Source organism: Telmatherina bonti, assembly GCF_933228915.1.
Source record: "Telmatherina bonti genome assembly, chromosome: 14".
Taxonomy (NCBI): Eukaryota; Metazoa; Chordata; class Actinopteri; order Atheriniformes; family Telmatherinidae; genus Telmatherina; species Telmatherina bonti.
This window is the reverse complement of record NC_136612.1, coordinates 36,903,915-36,928,448: the sequence shown is the minus strand read 5'-3', so window position 1 is coordinate 36,928,448 and position 24,534 is coordinate 36,903,915. Positions and strand designations below refer to the sequence as shown.

Genomic DNA, 24,534 nt, shown 5'->3' with positions numbered 1-24,534 from the left:
CTGTCTCCAGCAAAGATTCAGGCCACTTCGGTTTCTATCAGTCATCTCTAGACTTTCTACAGAAGTAAACCTTTCTGTAGTTTGGGGAGAATTTCCCTTTTTGACCACAATGTGTCACAGGATGTCGTGGGAAAAAAACAAGTCGCAGGTAAAAGCAGCACACAGGATGTTGTGGGGAAAAAACAAGTCGCAGGTAAAGCAGCACACAGGATGTCGTGGGAAAAAAACAAGTCGCAGGTAAAAGCAGCACACAGGATGTTGTGGGGAAAAAACAAGTCGCAGGTAAAAGCAGCACACAGGATGTCGTGGGAAAAAAACAAGTCGCAGGTAAAAGCAGCACACAGGATGTCGTGGGGAAAAAACAAGTCGCAGGTAAAGCAGCACACAGGATGTCGTGGGGAAAAAAACAAGTCGCAGGTAAAAGCAGCACACAGGATGTTGTGGGGAAAAAACAAGTCGCAGGTAAAAGCAGCACACAGGATGTCGTGGGGAAAAAACAAGTCGCAGGTAAAAGCAGCACACAGGATGTTGTGGGAAAAAAACAAGTCGCAGGTAAAAGCAGCACACAGGATGTCGTGGGGAAAAAACAAGTCGCAGGTAAAAGCAGCACACAGGATGTCGTGGGGAAAAAAACAAGTCGCAGGTAAAAGCAGCACACAGGATGTCGTGGGAAAAAAACAAGTCGCAGGTAAAAGCAGCACACAGGATGTCGTGGGAAAAAAACAAGTCGCAGGTAAAAGCAGCACACAGGATGTCGTGGGAAAAAAACAAGTCGCAGGTAAAGCAGCACACAGGATGTTGTGGGAAAAAAACAAGTCGCAGGTAAAGCAGCACACAGGATGTCGTGGGGAAAAAACAAGTCGCAGGTAAAAGCAGCACACAGGATGTCGTGGGGAAAAAACAAGTCGCAGGTAAAAGCAGCACACAGGATGTCGTGGGAAAAAAACAAGTCGCAGGTAAAGCAGCACACAGGATGTTGTGGGGAAAAAACAAGTCGCAGGTAAAAGCAGCACACAGGATGTCGTGGGGAAAAAACAAGTCGCAGGTAAAAGCAGCACACAGGATGTCGTGGGAAAAAACAAGTCGCAGGTAAAAGCAGCACACAGGATGTCGTGGGAAAAAAACAAGTCGCAGGTAAAAGCAGCACACAGGATGTCGTGGGGAAAAAACAAGTCGCAGGTAAAAGCAGCACACAGGATGTCGTGGGAAAAAAACAAGTCGCAGGTAAAAGCAGCACACAGGATGTCGTGGGGAAAAAACAAGTCGCAGGTAAAAGCAGCACACAGGATGTCGTGGGAAAAAAACAAGTCGCAGGTAAAAGCAGCACACAGGATGTTGTGGGAAAAAAACAAGTCGCAGGTAAAGCAGCACACAGGATGTTGTGGGAAAAAAACAAGTCGCAGGTAAAAGCAGCACACAGGATGTCGTGGGAAAAAAACAAGTCGCAGGTAAAAGCAGCACACAGGATGTCGTGGGGAAAAAACAAGTCGCAGGTAAAAGCAGCACACAGGATGTCGTGGGGAAAAAACAAGTCGCAGGTAAAAGCAGCACACAGGATGTCGTGGGAAAAAAACAAGTCGCAGGTAAAGCAGCACACAGGATGTTGTGGGGAAAAAACAAGTCGCAGGTAAAAGCAGCACACAGGATGTCGTGGGGAAAAAACAAGTCGCAGGTAAAGCAGCACACAGGATGTTGTGGGAAAAAACAAGTCGCAGGTAAAAGCAGCACACAGGATGTTGTGGGGAAAAAACAAGTCGCAGGTAAAAGCAGCACACAGGATGTTGTGGGGAAAAAACAAGTCGCAGGTAAAAGCAGCACACAGGATGTCGTGGGGAAAAAACAAGTCGCAGGTAAAAGCAGCACACAGGATGTTGTGGGGAAAAAACAAGTCGCAGGTAAAAGCAGCACACAGGATGTTGTGGGAAAAAAAACAAGTCGCAGGTAAAAGCAGCACACAGGATGTTGTGGGGAAAAAACAAGTCGCAGGTAAAAGCGGCACACAGGATGTTGTGGGGAAAAAACAAGTCGCAGGTAAAAGCAGCACACAGGATGTCGTGGGGAAAAAACAAGTCGCAGGTAAAAGCAGCACACAGGATGTCGTGGGGAAAAAACAAGTCGCAGGTAAAAGCAGCACACAGGATGTTGTGGGAAAAAAACAAGTCGCAGGTAAAGCAGCACACAGGATGTTGTGGGAAAAAAACAAGTCGCAGGTAAAGCAGCACACAGGATGTTGTGGGGAAAAAACAAGTCGCAGGTAAAAGCAGCACACAGGATGTTGTGGGAAAAAAACAAGTCGCAGGTAAAAGCAGCACACAGGATGTTGTGGGGAAAAAACAAGTCGCAGGTAAAAGCAGCACACAGGATGTTGTGGGGAAAAAACAAGTCGCAGGTAAAAGCAGCACACAGGATGTCGTGGGAAAAAAACAAGTCGCAGGTAAAGCAGCACACAGGATGTCGTGGGGAAAAAACAAGTCGCAGGTAAAAGCAGCACACAGGATGTTGTGGGAAAAAAACAAGTCGCAGGTAAAAGCAGCACACAGGATGTTGTGGGAAAAAAACAAGTCGCAGGTAAAGCAGCACACAGGATGTTGTGGGAAAAAAACAAGTCGCAGGTAAAAGCAGCACACAGGATGTCGTGGGGAAAAAACAAGTCGCAGGTAAAAGCAGCACACAGGATGTCGTGGGGAAAAAAACAAGTCGCAGGTAAAAGCAGCACACAGGATGTTGTGGGGAAAAAACAAGTCGCAGGTAAAAGCAGCACACAGGATGTTGTGGGGAAAAAACAAGTCGCAGGTAAAAGCAGCACACAGGATGTCGTGGGAAAAAAACAAGTCGCAGGTAAAAGCAGCACACAGGATGTCGTGGGGAAAAAACAAGTCGCAGGTAAAAGCAGCACACAGGATGTCGTGGGAAAAAAACAAGTCGCAGGTAAAAGCAGCACACAGGATGTCGTGGGGAAAAAACAAGTCGCAGGTAAAAGCAGCACACAGGATGTTGTGGGAAAAAAACAAGTCGCAGGTAAAAGCAGCACACAGGATGTCGTGGGAAAAAAACAAGTCGCAGGTAAAAGCAGCACACAGGATGTCGTGGGAAAAAAACAAGTCGCAGGTAAAAGCAGCACACAGGATGTCGTGGGAAAAAAACAAGTCGCAGGTAAAAGCAGCACACAGGATGTTGTGGGGAAAAAACAAGTCGCAGGTAAAAGCAGCACACAGGATGTCGTGGGGAAAAAAACAAGTCGCAGGTAAAAGCAGCACACAGGATGTCGTGGGGAAAAAACAAGTCGCAGGTAAAGCAGCACACAGGATGTCGTGGGGAAAAAACAAGTCGCAGGTAAAAGCAGCACACAGGATGTCGTGGGGAAAAAACAAGTCGCAGGTAAAAGCAGCACACAGGATGTTGTGGGGAAAAAACAAGTCGCAGGTAAAAGCAGCACACAGGATGTTGTGGGGAAAAAACAAGTCGCAGGTAAAAGCAGCACACAGGATGTTGTGGGGAAAAAACAAGTCGCAGGTAAAAGCAGCACACAGGATGTTGTGGGGAAAAAACAAGTCGCAGGTAAAAGCAGCACACAGGATGTCGTGGGGAAAAAACAAGTCGCAGGTAAAAGCAGCACACAGGATGTTGTGGGGAAAAAACAAGTCGCAGGTAAAAGCAGCACACAGGATGTCGTGGGGAAAAAACAAGTCGCAGGTAAAAGCAGCACACAGGATGTCGTGGGGAAAAAACAAGTCGCAGGTAAAAGCAGCACACAGGATGTTGTGGGGAAAAAACAAGTCGCAGGTAAAAGCAGCACACAGGATGTTGTGGGAAAAAAACAAGTCGCAGGTAAAAGCAGCACACAGGATGTTGTGGGGAAAAAAACAAGTCGCAGGTAAAGCAGCACACAGGATGTCGTGGGGAAAAAACAAGTCGCAGGTAAAAGCAGCACACAGGATGTCGTGGGAAAAAAACAAGTCGCAGGTAAAAGCAGCACACAGGATGTCGTGGGAAAAAAACAAGTCGCAGGTAAAAGCAGCACACAGGATGTCGTGGGAAAAAAACAAGTCGCAGGTAAAAGCAGCACACAGGATGTCGTGGGAAAAAAACAAGTCGCAGGTAAAAGCAGCACACAGGATGTCGTGGGGAAAAAACAAGTCGCAGGTAAAAGCAGCACACAGGATGTCGTGGGGAAAAAACAAGTCGCAGGTAAAAGCAGCACACAGGATGTCGTGGGGAAAAAACAAGTCGCAGGTAAAGCAGCACACAGGATGTTGTGGGAAAAAAAACAAGTCGCAGGTAAAAGCAGCACACAGGATGTTGTGGGAAAAAAACAAGTCGCAGGTAAAGCAGCACACAGGATGTCGTGGGAAAAAAACAAGTCGCAGGTAAAAGCAGCACACAGGATGTTGTGGGGAAAAAACAAGTCGCAGGTAAAAGCAGCACACAGGATGTTGTGGGAAAAAAACAAGTCGCAGGTAAAAGCAGCACACAGGATGTTGTGGGAAAAAAACAAGTCGCAGGTAAAAGCAGCACACAGGATGTTGTGGGAAAAAAACAAGTCGCAGGTAAAAGCAGCACACAGGATGTCGTGGGAAAAAAACAAGTCGCAGGTAAAAGCAGCACACAGGATGTCGTGGGGAAAAAACAAGTCGCAGGTAAAAGCAGCACACAGGATGTCGTGGGAAAAAAACAAGTCGCAGGTAAAAGCAGCACACAGGATGTCGTGGGAAAAAAACAAGTCGCAGGTAAAAGCAGCACACAGGATGTCGTGGGAAAAAAACAAGTCGCAGGTAAAAGCAGCACACAGGATGTCGTGGGGAAAAAACAAGTCGCAGGTAAAAGCAGCACACAGGATGTCGTGGGGAAAAAACAAGTCGCAGGTAAAAGCAGCACACAGGATGTCGTGGGAAAAAAAACAAGTCGCAGGTAAAAGCAGCACACAGGATGTCGTGGGAAAAAAAACAAGTCGCAGGTAAAAGCAGCACACAGGATGTTGTGGGGAAAAAACAAGTCGCAGGTAAAAGCAGCACACAGGATGTTGTGGGGAAAAAACAAGTCGCAGGTAAAAGCAGCACACAGGATGTTGTGGGGAAAAAACAAGTCGCAGGTAAAAGCAGCACACAGGATGTTGTGGGGAAAAAACAAGTCGCAGGTAAAAGCAGCACACAGGATGTCGTGGGAAAAAAACAAGTCGCAGGTAAAAGCAGCACACAGGATGTCGTGGGAAAAAAACAAGTCGCAGGTAAAAGCAGCACACAGGATGTTGTGGGAAAAAAACAAGTCGCAGGTAAAAGCAGCACACAGGATGTTGTGGGAAAAAAACAAGTCGCAGGTAAAAGCAGCACACAGGATGTCGTGGGAAAAAAACAAGTCGCAGGTAAAAGCAGCACACAGGATGTCGAATGCAGAACTGCTCTAAAGGCGGTTAAAGTACAGAGAAGTCAGAACGGAACTAGCTTGTTTGAGGTGATGGATCGAGGTTACGGCGGCGTGGATCTACTCGCCATAGACTGCGTCAGTTCTCAGGAAATCTACAAATGAGATTTTAGCTTCTGTTAGCGGTATAAACCGTCAGTAGGTTGAGCTTCCTGCTGTCAATCATTGGTACGTCTTTAGTTACTATGGTTACGTCCTTCTGAGTGCAGCCAGGCGATTTAAAGATGATCATATTTATATAATTTGTACAGCAGCAGGGTTTGAAAACTTTCCCTGACAATGGTAAATGAACTGAATTCTGATTGGTCAATTACTTTAAATGCTCGTAATCCAGTGATGAAAAGATCAAACTTAAAGATCAGTTCTTAACAGGTTTGATAAACTTCCAAGTCGTTCATCATTCTCACATCTTGTTCATTTTTCTTCTCCTTCCTCCTGAATGAATCGTGGATCACCTGAATGTGTCAGGAATCACCTAAATGAATCACTTGAATGAATCATAAATCTCCTGAATGAATCATGATTAACCTGAATTAATAATGAATCACCGAAATGAATCATGAATCACATGACTGAATAAATGACTTGAATGAATCTACTGAATGAATCGTGAATCGCCTGAATGAATCGTGAATCGCCTGAATGAATCGTGAATCGCCTGAATGAATCGTGATTCGCCTGAATGAATTGTGATTCGCCTTCATGAATCGTGAATCTCCTGAATGAATCGTGAATCATAAATCACATGAATGAATAATTGAGTGAATCTCCTGAATGAATCGTGAATCGTGATTCGCCTAAATGAATCATGAATCTCCTGAATGAATCGTGAATCATAAATCACATGAATGAATAATTGAGTGAATCTACTGAATGAATCGTGATTCGCCTAAATGAATCGTGATTCGGCTGAATGAATCGTGATTCGCCTGAATGAATCGTGACTCGCCTGAATGAATCGTGATTCGCCTGAATGAATTGTGAATCGCCTGAATGAATCGTGAATCGCCTGAATGAATCGTGAATCGCCTGAATGAATTGTGATTCGCCTGAATGAATCGTGAATCGCCTGAATGAATCGTGAATCGCCTGAATGAATCGTGAATCGCCTGAATGAATCGTGCATCGCCTACATGAATCGTTAGTCTGTTGAATGAATCGTGAATCTCCTGAATGAATCGTGAATCATAAATCACATGAATGAATAATTGAGTGAATCTACTGAATGAATCGTGATTCGCCTAAATGAATCGTGATTCGCCTGAATGAATCGTGATTCGCCTGAATGAATCGTGACTCGCCTGAATGAATCGTGATTCGCCTGAATGAATCGTGAATCGCCTGAATGAATCGTGAATCGCCTGAATGAATCGTGCATCGCCTACATGAATCGTTAGTCTGTTGAATGAATCGTGAATCTCCTGAATGAATCGTGAATCATAAATCACATGAATGAATAATTGAGTGAATCTACTGAATGAATCGTGATTCGCCTAAATGAATCATGAATCTCCTGAATGAATCGTGTGATTTCCGTAACGTACGTCCTGCTGGTCTCCAGGTTAAATCAGCAGAATATCTAACCTGGAGAATGAAGAGACGTTTAAGTAACATGATTTTTTTCGCTGTCCTCAGAGGGCGCTGCACGTTCGAGCCCTGCGGCCCTTTAAAGACGCCGGTGGCCGAGAACGTCGCACGGGGGAGGAGTGGCTGGTCACCATGGCCGACCGGGAGGCGCACATCCCCGCGGTGTCGGAGGAGGTGGTGGGCGTGGTGGACGTGACCACGCTGAGCAGCAGGCAGTACTGCGTGATCCTGGACCCGGTGGGACCCGACGGGAAGCCTCAGCTGGGCCAGAAGAGGGTGGTGAAGGTGGGGAGAGGCCTCGTGATGAGGATGAAACCAGATACGATGCTGAACTCTAACCTGACTTCATCTTCATCGTTTCTGACAGGGTGAGCGCTCGTTTTTCCTGCAGCCTGGAGAGCACCTTGAAAGCGGCATCCAGAACGTCTACGTGCTGTCGGAGGAGGAAGGTCTGGTGCTCCGAGCTGTGGAGGCGTTCAATGACACGGAGGTGAGGTTGTCGTGCTTCGCTCTGATTCGCTCAGATCAAACTCTTCGTCCCTTAAAGGTTTTAGACCTTTTTATTTGTCCGACACGTTTTAGTTCACAAGATCTTTCAGGTCAACCTGGTCCGGTTCCTGCTTGGCCTCCGGGTCCGGTTCCTGCTTGGCCTCCGGGTCCGGTTCCTGCTTGGCCTCCGGGTCCGGTTCCTGCTTGGCCTCCGGGTCCGGTTCCTGCTTGGCCTCCGGGTCCGGTTCCTGCTTGGCCTCCGGGTCCGGTTCCTGCTTGGCCTCCGGGTCCGGTTCCTGCTTGGCCTCCGGGTCCGGTTCCTGCTTGGCCCCCGGGTCCGGTTCCTGCTTGGCCTCCGGGTCCGGTTCCTGCTTGGCCTCCGGGTCCGGTTCCTGCTTGGCCCCCGGGTCCGGTTCCTGCTTGGCCCCCGGGTCCGGTTCCTGCTTGGCCCCCGGGTCCGGTTCCTGCTTGGCCTCCGGGTCCGGTTCCTGCTTGGCCTCCGGGTCCGGTTCCTGCTTGGCCTCCGGGTCCGGTTCCTGCTTGGATTCTGGGTCGGGTTCCTGGTTGGCCTCCGGGTCCGGTTTCTGGTTTTATTCCGGGTCCGGTTCCTGGTTGGCCTCCGGGTCCGGTTTCTGGTTTTATTCCGGGTCCGGTTCCTGCTTGGCCTCCGGGTCCGGTTCCTGCTTGGATTCTGGGTCCGGTTCCTGCTTGGCCTCCGGGTCCGGTTCCTGCTTGGCCTCCGGGTCCGGTTCCTGCTTGGCCTCCGGGTCCGGTTCCTGCTTGGATTCTGGGTCCGGTTCCTGGTTGGCCTCCGGGTCCGGTTCCTGGTTGGCCTCCGGGTCCGGTTTCTGGTTTGATTCCGGGTCCGGTTCCTGGTTGGCCTCCGGGTCCGGTTCCTGGTTGGCCTCCGGGTCGGTTCGTAGTTTTTTTTAGAATACTTTGAACTCTTCTTTTACCAAAGGCGGAATTAAATATGTTTTATTAGTTTTATTCAATATTTCATTTATTTTATTTTATTTTTTTTATTCTTTTCAGATTAATTTTATTTTCTGATTGTTTTATTTATATATTAACTGATCATAAATATATAATAAGTTTATGTTCTTAGGATTGTTTATTTTAAATGATACTGAATTTTATGAAGTTTATTTTCTTATATTTTTACTATTAAATTATTTTAATAGATTTTGTTTTTGTCCTTCATGTTGTTGCAGTTTTATTCTGTTTATTATTTGACTTAATTTAATAAAATCATTCAAAGTTACTAAAATCCCATTTTTTCATCATCCTGATGCTCCGCTTTTACTTTTGCAAGTCGTCTTCACCATGTGACTAAACGCTGCCGTGTGATTGGCTGGTCAGACCTGAACATGGTCCGTCAGCCCGATTAGAGGTTAAAGGTCGCCTGCAGGTGTGTCTCTTATCAGCTGATCCTTCAGGATCGGGTCAGACTGGTCCGGTCTGGTTTTAGTCCCGAGTTCAGTTTCATCTCCATAGTAACAACTTCTACAGTAATCAGATTACTAACCAGGAATACTCCCATAATACTTCCACTCTCTCCTTCTTCTCTCCCCTCCATCATTTATTTCATCCCTTCATTTTATTCAGTACCTTCCTTCCATCTCTTCTCCTCTTCTTCCTCCTCCTCTCCATCTTCCTCCCCCTCCTCCTCCTGTTCCTCCTCCTCTCCGATGCATCGCCATGTTAACCCTTCTCTCCCTCCTCCCCTCTCTCCCGCGCTCTCTCTGCCAGTTTGAGGAAGAGGAGGAAGGTGATGCTGTGGAAGAGGAAGAGCTGATGCCGGAGCGAGCCAAGCGATCCAAACGGAGCGGCATCCTGCGTCGCCCTGGCGACCGCTGGATGCTGCGGGGCCCCATCGAGTACGTGCCCCCCGCCAGCGTGGAGGTGTTGCTGACGCAGCACGCCATCCCGCTGGACGAGAACGAGGGAATCTACGTCCGAGACATCAAGACGGGAAAGGTGGGATTAAAGGAGCAGCCCGCGGATTTTACCGCTGTTTGTTTTTGGGATGTTGTTGTTTATTTTGTTTATGTTTTTAAGTTGTTTTCTTTTTCTTTTCTTTTTTCTGTTTTTATAGTTTTTCTTTTTTAATTTTTTGGAATTTTTTAGATTTAATTTGTTTTTTGTTTGTTGTTTTTTTTGTAATCTTATTAGAAAATAATCTTTGAGAAATGAGTTCTTCTCATTCAGCTTTATTAATAATCATGTTCGTATTCATGAGTTTCAGTCTTTAATCAATGAATCCGATCGATTTCTGGATGCAGAAAAACATGAAAACCCTTTTTTCCTGAATATTCCTGCCAACCTTAAACGCATCACTGTGGGGAAAAAAAACGCGTTTACATGTAACGTGATGACGATGATGAAGAGTACAACTTATAGTTGTGATGATGGTGATGATAACGATGAAGATGATCTTCAGGTGCGCGCGGTCATCGGTCACACCTACATGCTGAACCAGGACGAGGAGTTGTGGAAGAAGGATCTTCCTCCCAACGTGGAGGCCCTGCTGGCGTCCCGCATCGACCCGCTGGCCGACCGCTCCCACCGCCACACCAATGACGACAGCATCCCGAGGAACAAGACCCGGGTGGTCACCTACAGGGTCCCCCACAACGCCGCCATCCAGGTGTACGACTACAGGGAGAAGAAGGCCAGGTGAGTCCCGTCCTGAAGGCGTCGTCGTCGCCGTGGCGTGGCGCCGCTAACGGTGGCGTGTTTTTCCGCAGGGTGGTGTTCGGACCAGAGATGGTGATGCTCGGCCCTGACGAGCAGTTCACGGTGCTGTCGCTGTCCGGGGACAAACCCAAGAGGGCCAACGTCATCAAGGCCGTCTGCCTGCTGCTGGGGCCCGACTTCTTCACCGACATCATCACCATAGAGACGGCCGACCACGCCCGGCTGCAGCTGCAGCTGTCCTACAACTGGTAACGCTCGCCGCCACCCGACCCGTAACGCTGGGAATGTTCTGTGACACCTTCCTCTTCCTCCTCTTCCTCTTCAGGCACTTTGACGTGAAGTCCAGGAACGATCCAGCCGAAGCAGCAGCTCTGTTTTCCGTCCCGGACTTCGTCGGAGACGCCTGCAAAGCCATCGCCTCGCGGATCAGAGGCGCCGTCGCCTCCGTCCAGTTCGACGACTTCCACAAGGTTGGTGTCATGTCCTCCTCTTCATCACCATCGTCATCTACCTGATGGGCCTGGTCCGGTCCTGCATCTGGACCAGAACCAGGGAGGAAAACCCCCATCTGGACCAGAACCAGTAAGTGGAACCTCCATCAGGACCAGAACCGGGAAGGAAAACCTCCATCTGGACCAGAACCAGGAAGGAAAACCTCCATTTGGATCAGAACCAGGAAGGAAAACCTCCATCTGGACCAGAACCAGGAAGTGGAACCTCCATCTGGACCAGAACCAGGAAGTGGAACCTCCATCTGGACCAGAACCAGGAAGGAAAACCTCCATTTGGATCAGAACCAGGAAGGAAAACCTCCATCTGGACCAGAACCAGGAAGGAAAACCTCCATCAGGACCAGAACCAGGAAGGAAAACCTCCATCAGGACCAGAACCAGGAAGGAAAACCTCCATCTGGACCAGAACCAGTAAGAAATCCTCCATCTGGACCAGAACCAGGAAGTGGAACCTCCATCTGGACCAGAACCGGGAAGGAAAACCTCCATCTGGACCAGAACCAGGAAGGAAAACCTCCATTTGGATCAGAACCAGGAAGGAAAACCTCCATCTGGACCAGAACCAGGAAGTGGAACCTCCATCTGGACCAGAACCAGGAAGTGGAACCTCCATCTGGACCAGAACCAGGAAGGAAAACCTCCATTTGGATCAGAACCAGGAAGGAAAACTTCCATCTGGACCAGAACCAGGAAGGAAAACCTCCATCTGGACCAGAACCGGGAAGGAAAACCTCCATCAGGACCAGAACCAGGAAGGAAAACCTCCATCTGGACCAGAACCAGTAAGAAATCCTCCATCTGGACCAGAACCAGGAAGTGGAACCTCCATCTGGACCAGAACCAGGAAGTGGAACCTCCATCTGGACCAGAACCAGGACGGAAAACCTCCATCTGGACCAGAACCAGGAAGAAAACCTCCATCAGAACTTCATCACCGATTTTAGGATCTTTGTACTTTGTTGTAGTTTACCTTCGACTAAACAAACATCGTTTTTGTGCAGAACTCCAACCGGATCATCTGCTCGGCCGTGTTCGGCTTCGACGAGAAGATGGCGGTCCGATCCAGCCTCCGCTTCAGCCAGAACAACCTGGTGATCAGCAGCGTGGACATCCAGTCTGTGGAGCCGGTGGACCAGCGGACCAGAGACGCCCTGCAGAAGAGCGTCCAGCTGGCCATCGAGATCACCACCAACTCGCAGGAGGCTGCGGCGAGGTCCGACACGCCCCCTGAGGTAACGTCGCCGCCGGCGTCTCCGGGCTTCACCAGCTTCTGTTCCTCTGCAGACACGAGGCGGAGCGTCTGGAGCAGGAGGCGCGGGGCAGGCTGGAGAGGCAGCGCATCACCGACCAGGCGGAGGCAGAGAGAGCCAGGAAGGAGCTGCTGGAGCTGGAGGCGCTCAGGTGAGACGCGCCGCTCCTCGTAGATTCTGCTCCGTCAGGTGACAACGCTCCGTTGACCCCGTCCTGTGTTTCAGCGCCGCGGTGGAGAGTACAGGAGCCGCCAAGGCCGAGGCCCAGTCCAGAGCCGAGGCGGCTCGCATCCAGGGGGAGGCGGCGGTCAACGAGGCCAAGCTGAAGGCGGAGGCTCAGAGGATCGAAGCCGTACGTTCCGCTTCCTGTTCCTGCTGGGTATAGAACACTACCCAGGACCTGAAGCCTCTATGTCCACCTGCAGGAGGCGGAGCTTCAGAGGCTCGCCAAGGCCCGCGAGCAGGAGCTGAGCTACAAGAAGGAGATGGACCGCCTGGAGGTGGAGAAGCAGGAGCGTCTGAGCCAGATCGAGAATCAGCGCTTCCAGCAGATGATGGAGAGTCTGGGCAGCGACACGCTGAAGGAGATCGCCCGAGCCGGACCCGAGATGCAGGTACAGTCCTGGTACCAGGTACCGCTGACCCGGGGGGAGGGTAGCGCCAAGAAGTTTGGATCAGTCCCCACCATTCTGTCTGGTTCCCAGTTCCCACCATTCTGTCTGGTTCCCAGTTCCCACCTTTCTGTCTGGTTCCCAGTTCCCACCTCTCTGACTGGTTCCCAGTTCCCACCTTTCTGACTGGTTCCCAGTTCCCACCTCTCTGACTGGTTCCCAGTTCCCACCTCTCTGACTGGTTCCCAGTTCCCACCTCTCTGACTGGTTCCCAGTTCCCACCTCTCTGACTGGTTCCCAGTTCCCACCTCTCTGACTGGTTCCCAGTTCCCACCTCTCTGACTGGTTCCCAGTTCCCACCTCTCTGACTGGTTCCCAGTTCCCACCTCTCTGACTGGTTCCCAGTTCCCACCTCTCTGACTGGTTCCCAGTTCCCACCTCTCTGACTGGTTCCCAGTTCCCACCCCTCTGACTGGTTCCACCTCTCTGACTGGTTCCCAGTCCCCACCATTCTGTCTGGTTCCCAGTTCCCACCTTTCTGTCTGGTTCCCAGTTCCCACCTTTCTGTCTGGTTCCCAGTTCCCACCTTTGTCTGGTTCCCAGTCCCCACCTTTCTGTCTGGTTCCCAGTTCCCACCTTTCTGTCTGGTTCCCAGTTCCCACTTTTCTGTCTGGTTCCCAGTCCCCACCTTTCTGTCTGGTTCCCAGTTCCCACCTTTCTGTCTGGTTCCCAGTCCCCACCTTTCTGTCTGGTTCCCAGTTCCCACCTTTCTGTCTGGTTCCCAGTTCCCACTTTTCTGTCTGGTTCCCAGTCCCCACCATTCTGACTGGTTCCCAGTCCCCACCATTCTGACTGGTTCCCAGTCCCCACCATTCTGTCTGGTTCCCAGTCCCCACCATTCTGACTGGTTCCCAGTTCCCACCATTCTGACTGGTTCCCAGTCCCCACCTCGCTGACTGGTTCCCAGTCCCCACCTCGCTGACTGGTTCCCAGTCCCCACCTCGCTGACTGGTTCCCAGTTCCCACCTTTCTGACTGGTTCCCGGACCCCCACCTCGCTGACTGGTTCCCAGTTCCCACCTCTCTGACTGGTTCCACCTCACTGACTGGTTCCACCTCACTGACTGGTTCCCAGTTCCCACCTCTCTGACTGGTTCCCAGTTCCCACCTCTCTGACTGGTTCCCAGTCCCCACCTCTCTGACTGGTTCCCAGTCCCCACCTCTCTGACTGGTTCCCAGTTCCCACCTCTCTGACTGGTTCCCAGTTCCCACCTCTCTGACTGGTTCCCAGTTCCCACCTCTCTGACTGGTTCCCAGTTCCCACCTCTCTGACTGGTTCCCAGTTCCCACCTCTCTGACTGGTTCCCAGTTCCCACCTCTCTGACTGGTTCCCAGTTCCCACCTCTCTGACTGGTTCCCAGTTCCCACCTCTCTGACTGGTTCCACCTCTCTGACTGGTTCCCAGTTCCCACCTTTCTGTCTGGTTCCCAGTTGCCACCTTTCTGTCTGGTTCCCAGTTCCCACCTCTCTGACTGGTTCCCAGTTCCCACTTTTCTGTCTGGTTCCCAGTCCCCACCATTCTGTCTGGTTCCCAGTCCCCACCATTCTGTCTGGTTCCCAGTCCCCACCATTCTGTCTGGTTCCCAGTCCCCACCATTCTGTCTGGTTCCCAGTCCCCACCTCGCTGACTGGTTCCCAGTCCCCACCTCGCTGACTGGTTCCCAGTCCCCACCTCGCTGACTGGTTCCCAGTTCCCACCTCGCTGACTGGTTCCCAGTTCCCACCTCGCTGACTGGTTCCCAGTTCCCACCTCTCTGACTGGTTCCACCTCACTGACTGGTTCCACCTCTCTGACTGGTTCCCAGTTCCCACCTCTCTGACTGGTTCCCAGTTCCCACCTCTCTGACTGGTTCCCAGTCCCCACCTCTCTGACTGGTTCCCAGTTCCCACCTCTCTGACTGGTTCCCAGTTCCCACCTCTCTGACTGGTTCCCAGTCCCCACCTCTCTGACTGGTTCCCAGTCCCCACCTCTCTGACTGGTTCCCAGTTCCCACCTCTCTGACTGGTTCCCAGTTCCCACCTCTCTGACTGGTTCCCAGTTCCCACCTCTCTGACTGGTTCCCAGTTCCCACCTCTCTGACTGGTTCCAAGTTCCCACTTTTCTGTCTGGTTCCCAGTCCCCACCATTCTGTCTGGTTCCCAGTCCCCACCTCGCTGACTGGTTCCCAGTTCCCACCCCTCTGACTGGTTCCACCTCTCTGACTGGTTCCCAGTTCCCACCTTTCTGTCTGGTTCCCAGTTGCCACCTTTCTGTCTGGTTCCCAGTTGCCACCTTTCTGTCTGGTTCCCAGTTCCCACCTCTCTGACTGGTTCCCAGTTCCCACTTTTCTGTCTGGTTCCCAGTCCCCACCATTCTGTCTGGTTCCCAGTCCCCACCATTCTGTCTGGTTCCCAGTCCCCACCTCGCTGACTGGTTCCCAGTCCCCACCTCGCTGACTGGTTCCCAGTTCCCACCTCGCTGACTGGTTCCCAGTTCCCACCTCGCTGACTGGTTCCCAGTTCCCACCTCTCTGACTGGTTCCCGGACCCCCACCTCGCTGACTGGTTCCCAGTTCCCACCTCTCTGACTGGTTCCACCTCACTGACTGGTTCCACCTCTCTGACTGGTTCCCAGTTTCCACCTCTCTGACTGGTTCCCAGTTCCCACCTCTCTGACTGGTTCCCAGTCCCCACCTCTCTGACTGGTTCCCAGTTCCCACCTCTCTGACTGGTTCCCAGTTCCCACCTCTCTGACTGGTTCCCAGTTCCCACCTCTCTGACTGGTTCCCAGTCCCCACCATTCTGACTGGTTCCCAGTTCCCACCTCTCTGACTGGTTCCCAGTTCCCACCTCTCTGACTGGTTCCCAGTTCCCACCTTTCTGTCCGGTTCCCAGTTCCCACCTCTCTGACTGGTTCCAAGTTCCCACCTCTCTGACTGGTTCCCAGTCCCCACCATTCTGACTGGTTCCCAGTCCCCACCATTCTGACTGGTTCCCAGTCCCCACCATTCTGACTGGTTCCCAGTCCCCACCATTCTGACTGGTTCCCAGTCCCCACCATTCTGACTGGTTCCCAGTCCCCACAATTCTGACTGGTTCCCAGTTCCCACCTCGCTGACTGGTTCCCAGTTCCCACCTCGCTGACTGGTTCCCAGTTCCCACCTCGCTGACTGGTTCCCAGTTCCCACCTCGCTGACTGGTTCCCAGTTCCCACCTCGCTGACTGGTTCCCAGTCCCCACCATTCTGACTGGTTCCCAGTCCCCACCATTCTGACTGGTTCCCAGTCCCCACCATTCTGACTGGTTCCCAGTCCCCACCATTCTGACTGGTTCCCAGTCCCCACCATTCTGACTGGTTCCCAGTCCCCACCATTCTGACTGGTTCCCAGTTCCCACCATTCTGACTGGTTCCCAGTCCCCACCTCGCTGACTGGTTCCCAGTCCCCACCTCGCTGACTGGTTCCCAGTCCCCACCTCGCTGACTGGTTCCCAGTCCCCACCTCGCTGACTGGTTCCCAGTCCCCACCTCGCTGACTGGTTCCCAGTTCCCACCTTTCTGACTGGTTCCCGGACCCCCACCTCGCTGACTGGTTCCCAGTTCCCACCTCTCTGACTGGTTCCACCTCACTGACTGGTTCCCAGTCCCCACCTCTCTGACTGGTTCCCAGTTCCCACCTCTCTGACTGGTTCCCAGTTCCCACCTCTCTGACTGGTTCCCAGTTCCCACCTCTCTGACTGGTTCCCAGTTCCCACCTCTCTGACTGGTTCCCAGTCCCCACCATTCGGACTGGTTCCCAGTTCCCACCTCTCTGACTGGTTCCCAGTTCCCACCTTTCTGTCCGGTTCCCAGTTCCCACCTCTCTGACTGGTTCCACCTCTCTGACTGGTTCCCAGTTCCCACCTCTCTGACTGGTTCCAAGTTCCCACCTCTCTGACTGGTTCCCAGTCCCCACCATTCTGACTGGTTCCCAGTCCCCACCATTCTGACTGGTTCCCAGTCCCCACCATTCTGTCTTGTTCCCAGTCCCCACCATTCTGTCTGGTTCCCAGTCCCCACCATTTTGTCTGGTTCCCAGTTGCCACCTCTCTGTCTGGTTCCCAGTTGCCACCTCTCTGTCTGGTTCCCAGTTCCCACCTTTCTGTCTGGTTCCCAGTTCCCACCTTTCTGTCTGGTTCCCAGTTCCCACCTCTCTGACTGGTTCCCAGTTCCCACCTCTCTGACTGGTTCCCAGTTCCCACCTCTCTGACTGGTTCCCAGTTCCCACCTCTCTGACTGGTTCCCAGTTCCCACCTCTCTGACTGGTTCCCAGTTCCCACCTCTCTGACTGGTTCCCAGTTCCCACCTCTCTGACTGGTTCCCAGTTCCCACCTCTCTGACTGGTTCCCAGTTCCCACCTCTCTGACTGGTTCCCAGTTCCCACCTCTCTGACTGGTTCCCAGTTCCCACCTCTCTGACTGGTTCCCAGTTCCCACCTCTCTGACTGGTTCCCAGTTCCCACCCCTCTGACTGGTTCCCAGTTGCCACCTTTCTGACTGGTTCCCAGTTGCCACCTTTCTGTCTGGTTCCCAGTTCCCACTTTTCTGTCTGGTTCCCAGTCCCCACCATTCTGTCTGGTTCCCAGTCCCCACCATTCTGTCTGGTTCCCAGTCCCCACCATTCTGTCTGGTTCCCAGTCCCCACCTCGCTGACTGGTTCCCAGTCCCCACCTCGCTGACTGGTTCCCAGTTCCCACCTCGCTGACTGGTTCCCAGTTCCCACCTCGCTGACTGGTTCCCAGTTCCCTCCTCGCTGACTGGTTCCCAGTTCCCACCTCTCTGACTGGTTCCCGGACCCCCACCTCGCTGACTGGTTCCCAGTTCCCACCTCACTGACTGGTTCCACCTCACTGACTGGTTCCACCTCACTGACTGGTTCCACCTCTCTGACTGGTTCCACCTCACTGACTGGTCCCACCTCTCTGACTGGTTCCCAGTTCCCACCTCTCTGACTGGTTCCCAGTCCCCACCATTCTGACTGGTTCCCAGTTCCCACCTCTCTGACTGGTTCCCAGTTCCCACCTTTCTGTCCGGTTCCCAGTTCCCACCTTTCTGTCCGGTTCCCAGTCCCCACCATTCTGACTGGTTCCCAGTCCCCACCATTCTGACTGGTTCCCAGTCCCCACCATTCTGACTGGTTCCCAGTTCCCACCTCTCTGACTGGTTCCCAGTTCCCACCTTTCTGTCCGGTTCCCAGTTCCCACCTTTCTGTCCGGTTCCCAGTCCCCACCATTCTGACTGGTTCCCAGTCCCCACCATTCTGACTGGTTCCCAGTCCCCACCATTCTGACTGGTTCCCAGTCCCCACCATTCTGACTGGTTCCCAGTCCCCACCATTCTGACTGGTTCCCAGTCCCCACCTCGCTGACTGGTTCCCAGTTCCCACCTCGCTGACTGGTTCCATGTTCCTACCTCTCTGACTGGTTCCCGGACCCCCACCTCGCTGACTGGTTCCCAGTTCCCACCTCTCTGACTGGTTCCACCTCACTGACTGGTTCCACCTCACTGACTGGTTCCCAGTTCCCACCTCTCTGACTGGTTCCCAGTTCCCACCTCTCTGACTGGTTCCCAGTCCCCACCTCTCTGACTGGTTCCCAGTTCCCACCTCTCTGACTGGTTCCCAGTTCCCACCTCTCTGACTGGTTCCCAGTTCCCACCTCTCTGACTGGTTCCCAGTCCCCACCTCTCTGACTGGTTCCCAGTCCCCACCATTCTGACTGGTTCCCAGTTCCCACCTCTCTGACTGGTTCCCAGTTCCCACCTTTCTGTCCGGTTCCCAGTTCCCACCTCTCTGACTGGTTCCACCTCTCTGACTGGTTCCCAGTTCCCACCTCTCTGACTGGTTCCCAGTCCCCACCATTCTGACTGGTTCCCAGTCCCCACCATTCTGACTGGTTCCCAGTCCCCACCATTCTGACTGGTTCCCAGTCCCCACCATTCTGACTGGTTCCCAGTCCCCACCATTCTGACTGGTTCCCAGTCCCCACCATTCTGACTGGTTCCCAGTCCCCACCATTCTGACTGGTTCCCAGTCCCCACCATTCTGACTGGTTCCCAGTTCCCACCTCGCTGACTGGTTCCCAGTCCCCACCATTCTGACTGGTTCCCAGTCCCCACCTCTCTGACTGGTTCCCAGTCCCCACCTCTCTGACTGGTTCCCAGTCCCCACCTTTCTGACTGGTTCCCAGTTCCCACCTTTCTGACTGGTTCCCAGTTCCCACCTTTCTGACTGGTTCCCAGTTCCCACCTCTCTGACTGGTTCCCAGTCCCCACCATTCTGACTGGTTCCCAGTCCCCACCATTCTGACTGGTTCCCAGTCCCCACCATTCTGACTGGTTCCCAGTCCCCACCATTCTGACTGGTTCCCAGTCCCCACCTCTCTGACTGGTTCCCAGTCCCCACCTCTCTGACTGGTTCCCAGTCCCCACCATTCTGACTGGTTCCCAGTCCCCACCATTCTGACTGGTTCCCAGTCCCCACCATTCTGACTGGTTCCCAGTCCCCACCATTCTGACTGGTTCCCAGTCCCCACCTTTCTGACTGGTTCCCAGTTCCCAACTCTCTGACTGGTTCCACCTCACTGACTGGTTCCCAGTTCCCACCTCTCTGACTGGTTCCCAGTTCCCACCTCTCTGACTGGTTCCCAGTTCCCACTTTTCTGACTGGTTCACAGTCCCCACCTCGCTGACTGGTTCACAGTCCCCACCTCGCTGACTGGTTCCCAGTCCCCACCTCGCTGACTGGTTCCCAGTTCCCACCTCGCTGACTGGTTCCCAGTTCCCACCTCGCTGACCGGTTCCCAGTTCCCACCTCGCTGACCGGTTCCCAGTTCCCACCTCGCTGACCGGTTCCCAGTTCCCACCTCGCTGACCGGTTCCCAGTTCCCACCTCGCTGACCGGTTCCCAGTTCCCACCTCGCTGACCGGTTCCCAGTTCCCACCTCGCTGACCGGTTCCCAGTTCCCACCTCGCTGACCGGTTCCCAGTTCCCACCTCGCTGACCGGTTCCCAGTTCCCACCTCGCTGACCGGTTCCCAGTTCCCACCTCGCCGACCGGTTCCCAGTTCCCACCTCGCCGACCGGTTCCCAGTTCCCACCTCGCCGACCGGTTCCCAGTTCCCACCTCTCTGACTGGTTCCCAGTTCCCACCTCTCTGACCGGTTCCCAGTTCCCACCTCTCTGACTGGTTCCACCTCTCTGACCGGTTCCCAGTTCCCACCTCTGACTGGTTCCCAGTCCCCACCATTCTGACTGGTTCCCAGTCCCCACCATTCTGACTGGTTCCCAGTCCCCACCATTCTGACTGGTTCCCAGTTCCCACCTCTCTGACTGGTTCCCAGTCCCCACCATTCTGACTGGTTCCCAGTCCCCACCATTCTGACTGGTTCCCAGTCCCCACCATTCTGACTGGTTCCCAGTCCCCACCATTCTGACTGGTTCCCAGTCCCCACCATTCTGACTGGTTCCCAGTCCCCACCATTCTGACTGGTTCCCAGTCCCCACCATTCTGACTGGTTCCCAGTTCCCACCATTCTGACTGGTTCCCAGTTCCCACCATTCTGACTGGTTCCCAGTTCCCACCATTCTGTCTGGTTCCCAGTTCCCACCATTCTGTCTGGTTCCCAGTTCCCACCATTCTGTCTGGTTCCCAGTTCCCACCCCTCTGACTGGTTCCACCTCTCTGACCGGTTCCCAGTTCCCACCTCTCTGACTGGTTCCCAGTCCCCACCATTCTGACTGGTTCCCAGTCCCCACCATTCTGACTGGTTCCCAGTTCCCACCTCTCTGACTGGTTCCCAGTCCCCACCATTCTGACTGGTTCCCAGTCCCCACCATTCTGACTGGTTCCCAGTCCCCACCATTCTGACTGGTTCCCAGTCCCCACCATTCTGACTGGTTCCCAGTCCCCACCATTCTGACTGGTTCCCAGTTCCCACCATTCTGACTGGTTCCCAGTTCCCACCATTCTGACTGGTTCCCAGTTCCCACCATTCTGTCTGGTTCCCAGTTCCCACCATTCTGTCTGGTTCCCAGTTCCCACCATTCTGTCTGGTTCCCAGTTCCCACCATTCTGTCTGGTTCCCAGTTCCCACCATTCTGACTGGTTCCCAGTTCCCACCATTCTGTCTGGTTCCCAGTTCCCACCATTCTGTCTGGTTCCCAGTTCCCACCATTCTGTCTGGTTCCCAGTTCCCACCATTCTGTCTGGTTCCCAGTTCCCACCATTCTGACTGGTTCCCAGTTCCCACCATTCTGTCTGGTTCCCAGTTCCCACCATTCTGTCTGGTTCCCAGTTCCCACCATTCTGTCTGGTTCCCAGTTCCCACCATTCTGTCTGGTTCCCAGTTCCCACCATTCTGTCTGGTTCCCAGTTCCCACCCCTCTGACTGGTTCCACCTCTCTGACCGGTTCCCAGTTCCCACCTCTGACCGGTTCCCAGTTCCCACCTCTGACCGGTTCCCAGTTCCCACCTCTGACCGGTTCCCAGTTCCCACCTCTGACCGGTTCCCAGTTCCCACCTCTGACTGGTTCCCAGTTCCCACCTCTCTGACTGGTTCCCAGTTCCCACCTTTCTGTCTGGTTCCCAGTCCCCACCTCTCTGACTGGTTCCCAGTTCCCACCATTCTGTCTGGTTCCCAGTTCCCACCATTCTGTCTGGTTCCCAGTTCCCACCATTCTGTCTGGTTCCCAGTTCCCACCATTCTGTCTGGTTCCCAGTTCCCACCCCTCTGACTGGTTCCACCTCTCTGACCGGTTCCCAGTTCCCACCTCTGACTGGTTCCCAGTTCCCACCTCTGACTGGTTCCCAGTTCCCACCTCTGACTGGTTCCCAGTTCCCACCTCTCTGACTGGTTCCCAGTTCCCACCTCTCTGTCTGGTTCCCAGTTCCCACCTCTCTGACTGGTTCCCAGTTCCCACCTCTCTGACTGGTTCCCAGTTCCCACCATTCTGTCTGGTTCCCAGTTCCCACCTCTCTGACTGGTTCCCAGTTCCCACCCCTCTGACTGGTTCCCAGTTCCCACCTCTCTGACTGGTTCCCAGTTCCCACCTCTCTGACTGGTTCCCAGTTCCCACCTCTCTGACTGGTTCCCAGTTCCCACCTCTCTGACTGGTTCCCAGTTCCCACCTCTCTGACTGGTTCCCAGTTCCCACCATTCTGTCTGGTTCCCAGTTCCCACCTCTCTGACCGGTTCCCAGTTCCCACCTCGCTGACCGGTTCCCAGTTCCCACCTCGCTGACCGGTTCCCAGTTCCCACCTCTCTTCCTGTGTTAAGCTGCTGTTGCCATGGTAACGGGGCTCGCCACCTCCGCTCTGTCCTCCAGGTGAAGATGCTGCAGTCCCTGGGACTGAAGTCCACCCTCATCACTGACGGCTCGTCGCCCATCAACCTCTTCACCACCGCCAGCGGCCTGCTGGGGGCGCTGCCGGGACAGACCCACTGAGGAAGAGGGGAAAACGTGCTGAGGTAAGGTCTGCTGTAGCGACCGTGTTAAATTCCCTGTCTGACATGTTTGTCTTGACGTGTTCCAGACGAAGCGAGGGGACGAAGGTTTGCTGCTGGTTTTCCTCAACCTGCGACGTTTTCCTGAAGTTTACGTGGAACTGCACTTTCAGCTTCGGTGCCTCCCGACCGCCTGACTGTTGATCCTGATGCCCGACAACCAAAGATTGTTTCTGCTTGCAAACGTTCAGCCTGAACAGATGTTTACTGGGTTTAAATGTGTCCTTTAACGCCTCATCCTGCCTTATTAACTAACGTCTCCTTCTGTGATGCTGATGGCAATAAAACTGACATGATTGTTCCACACGAGCCGTTTCTTTCTGGTTCATCACGCCACGTTGTTACCGACTACGTCAGGACAAGTTCGTCTCACGTCCGACGTCGCTTCAGACGCCAAAAAAGTTTTTAATGGAGAAAATTTATGACATCCTGATCCACTGGATTCTACCCAGTCTCATCAGAACCGGTCTGAGCAGATTTTTACCTGGTCTGAGGAAAGAGGTGTGAAGCTTGAATCCTCCACCAGGTGGCGCTGAAAGACCGGATTTGTCATCGTGTGGTGTGAACAATTAGATTCAGGAAGTTGTGTTTTTATCCCACATAAAACAAGTTTCTTGTCCTAAATCTGTTTTTCACACAATGTGGTGCCAGTTTGGAGAAATATGTGTTTGTCTTAAACTAAAAACAATACAAAAAACTTTTATACTACTATTTTTTTTTTTTTCCTAGATGTACACCAAGCTGCAAGCCTATGCGGAAGTGCATACAACTGCAGTTCCCCCTTCATCCACCAGGGGCTCCAAAACAGCAAATCCCCATAGACTCCCATGTTATAAAAAAACAGGTTCACAGCAGAAATAAACATGTTTACAGCAGGAATAAACATGTTTACAGCAGGAATAAACATGTTTACAGCCTGGTACATAAAACATTTTAGGTTTAATAGGTCAGGTTTACCTTCGTGATAACTGTGCGGGGAGTGAATTTTTTTGATAATTCCTCAGTTTGGAAGTAATTTAATCTAGAACTGTGGCATAATTACATGTCAGTTTGATTGACAGGTACCTGAAAACCTGCTGCAGGAAGGAAGAATGTATAAAAACTTCAGTTTTTAGCTGGTTAACAGCATGACTTAGCTTTAAACCACTTACCTCTGTTAACACTTTAGCTCTTGGCTACAGACAGGACAGGTAGTATTTGATGCATGCAAAACATCCACAGCCCCCCTCTCAGCTCCACCTCTGCCATTTTTGTAGGAATTGACCAATGAGCTCCAATTCAGCTCTTCTGAAACTACAGCGACTCCGTCCATCTTTTAGATCCAGTTCATGCGAGGGGTGTCCAGCTCTGGTCCTCCTGCAGCTTTTCCATGTGTCCCTGCTCCAACACACCTGACTCAATCAAATCAGTCACTGTGCAGAACTTAATTTTGTTGGATCCAGTTAATGTGAGTCGGGTATGTTGGGAAAAATATACATGGAAAAGCTGTAGCACATCAGCCCTCAAGGACCGACCTTGGACATCCCTGGTCCATGATTTACACAGACAAAACTCATTACGTATAATTTTAGATGTAAAAATTGCGTCTCAGTACTTCTTTATCTCAATGATGTAGTTTTTAAAATGTTTGTTGAAGCATGACATGAAATCACTGCTAAAACAGTATTACTGCATGAACAATCTGCTTTTAAACACTAAATAGACCTAAACGCGTAACACCAACATGTTATGCAGCATGTTGATTTAACATGGTTCAATGTTGCAGGCAACAACTTTCCACAATAGCATGTTGCTGCCTCATACAAACGGCAAACAGTTTTGTTTTTTAAATTTAATTAACAATTACTTAAAACTATTCAAAGTAAAGATTTACTTTACTGTGTCTTAATTTTTCATTCTTTCATTAGTAAATAACTGAAATGAAAATGTCAATCAAGATTCAGTCAGGGCACACCCTGGCGACCCTTCCAGGTGTACCTGCCTCTCATCCAGCGATTGCTGGGATAGACTCCAGCTTCCCACAACCCTGACTTGGACTAATGAATGAATATAGTTTGAATATTCTTTAAAATTCAGTTTGCTAACTTGAATGTTTGTACCACAACTTTTGAAGTTGCTAACTTGGGGTATGGTTGCCCTGGGAAACAGTTGCATTAAATTAACAAAAAACTTGCATGAAACTCTCCAAAAGTCAAAACTCAAACTGTAGTGTGAATAATTTATTAAGCTTTAGTGTTACAATGCAGACTTTAGAGTTGGTATGCTAACCTAACATAAATGTTAGCATGTGTTAGCATCACTACATTTAAGGGTGGAATGCTAACATGGGGCATGTTGTAGCCTTCAATTTAACAAATGTTCATTATTTTATTTACAAATAACTTGAATTA

General features: G+C 51.8%; 1 protein-coding gene across 1 annotated transcript in view; it reads left to right on the top strand.

Moving 5' to 3' along the window:
- The window catches only part of mvp (major vault protein), a 28,334-nt gene extending 5,891 nt beyond the window's left edge, over nucleotides 1–22,443 (top strand). The window contains exons 7-18 of the mRNA XM_079253298.1: nucleotides 7,054–7,290; nucleotides 7,373–7,495; nucleotides 9,247–9,474; nucleotides 9,938–10,173; nucleotides 10,245–10,442; nucleotides 10,520–10,664; nucleotides 11,708–11,919; nucleotides 11,991–12,107; nucleotides 12,182–12,308; nucleotides 12,382–12,570; nucleotides 21,966–22,108; nucleotides 22,174–22,443. Coding sequence (XP_079109424.1) covers nucleotides 7,054–7,290; nucleotides 7,373–7,495; nucleotides 9,247–9,474; nucleotides 9,938–10,173; nucleotides 10,245–10,442; nucleotides 10,520–10,664; nucleotides 11,708–11,919; nucleotides 11,991–12,107; nucleotides 12,182–12,308; nucleotides 12,382–12,570; nucleotides 21,966–22,085 — 1,932 coding nt within the window. The 3' untranslated portion in view covers nucleotides 22,086–22,108; nucleotides 22,174–22,443. The remainder of the gene's footprint in view (nucleotides 1–7,053; nucleotides 7,291–7,372; nucleotides 7,496–9,246; nucleotides 9,475–9,937; nucleotides 10,174–10,244; nucleotides 10,443–10,519; nucleotides 10,665–11,707; nucleotides 11,920–11,990; nucleotides 12,108–12,181; nucleotides 12,309–12,381; nucleotides 12,571–21,965; nucleotides 22,109–22,173) is intronic.
- The last annotated feature ends 2,091 nt before the right edge of the window (nucleotides 22,444–24,534 follow it).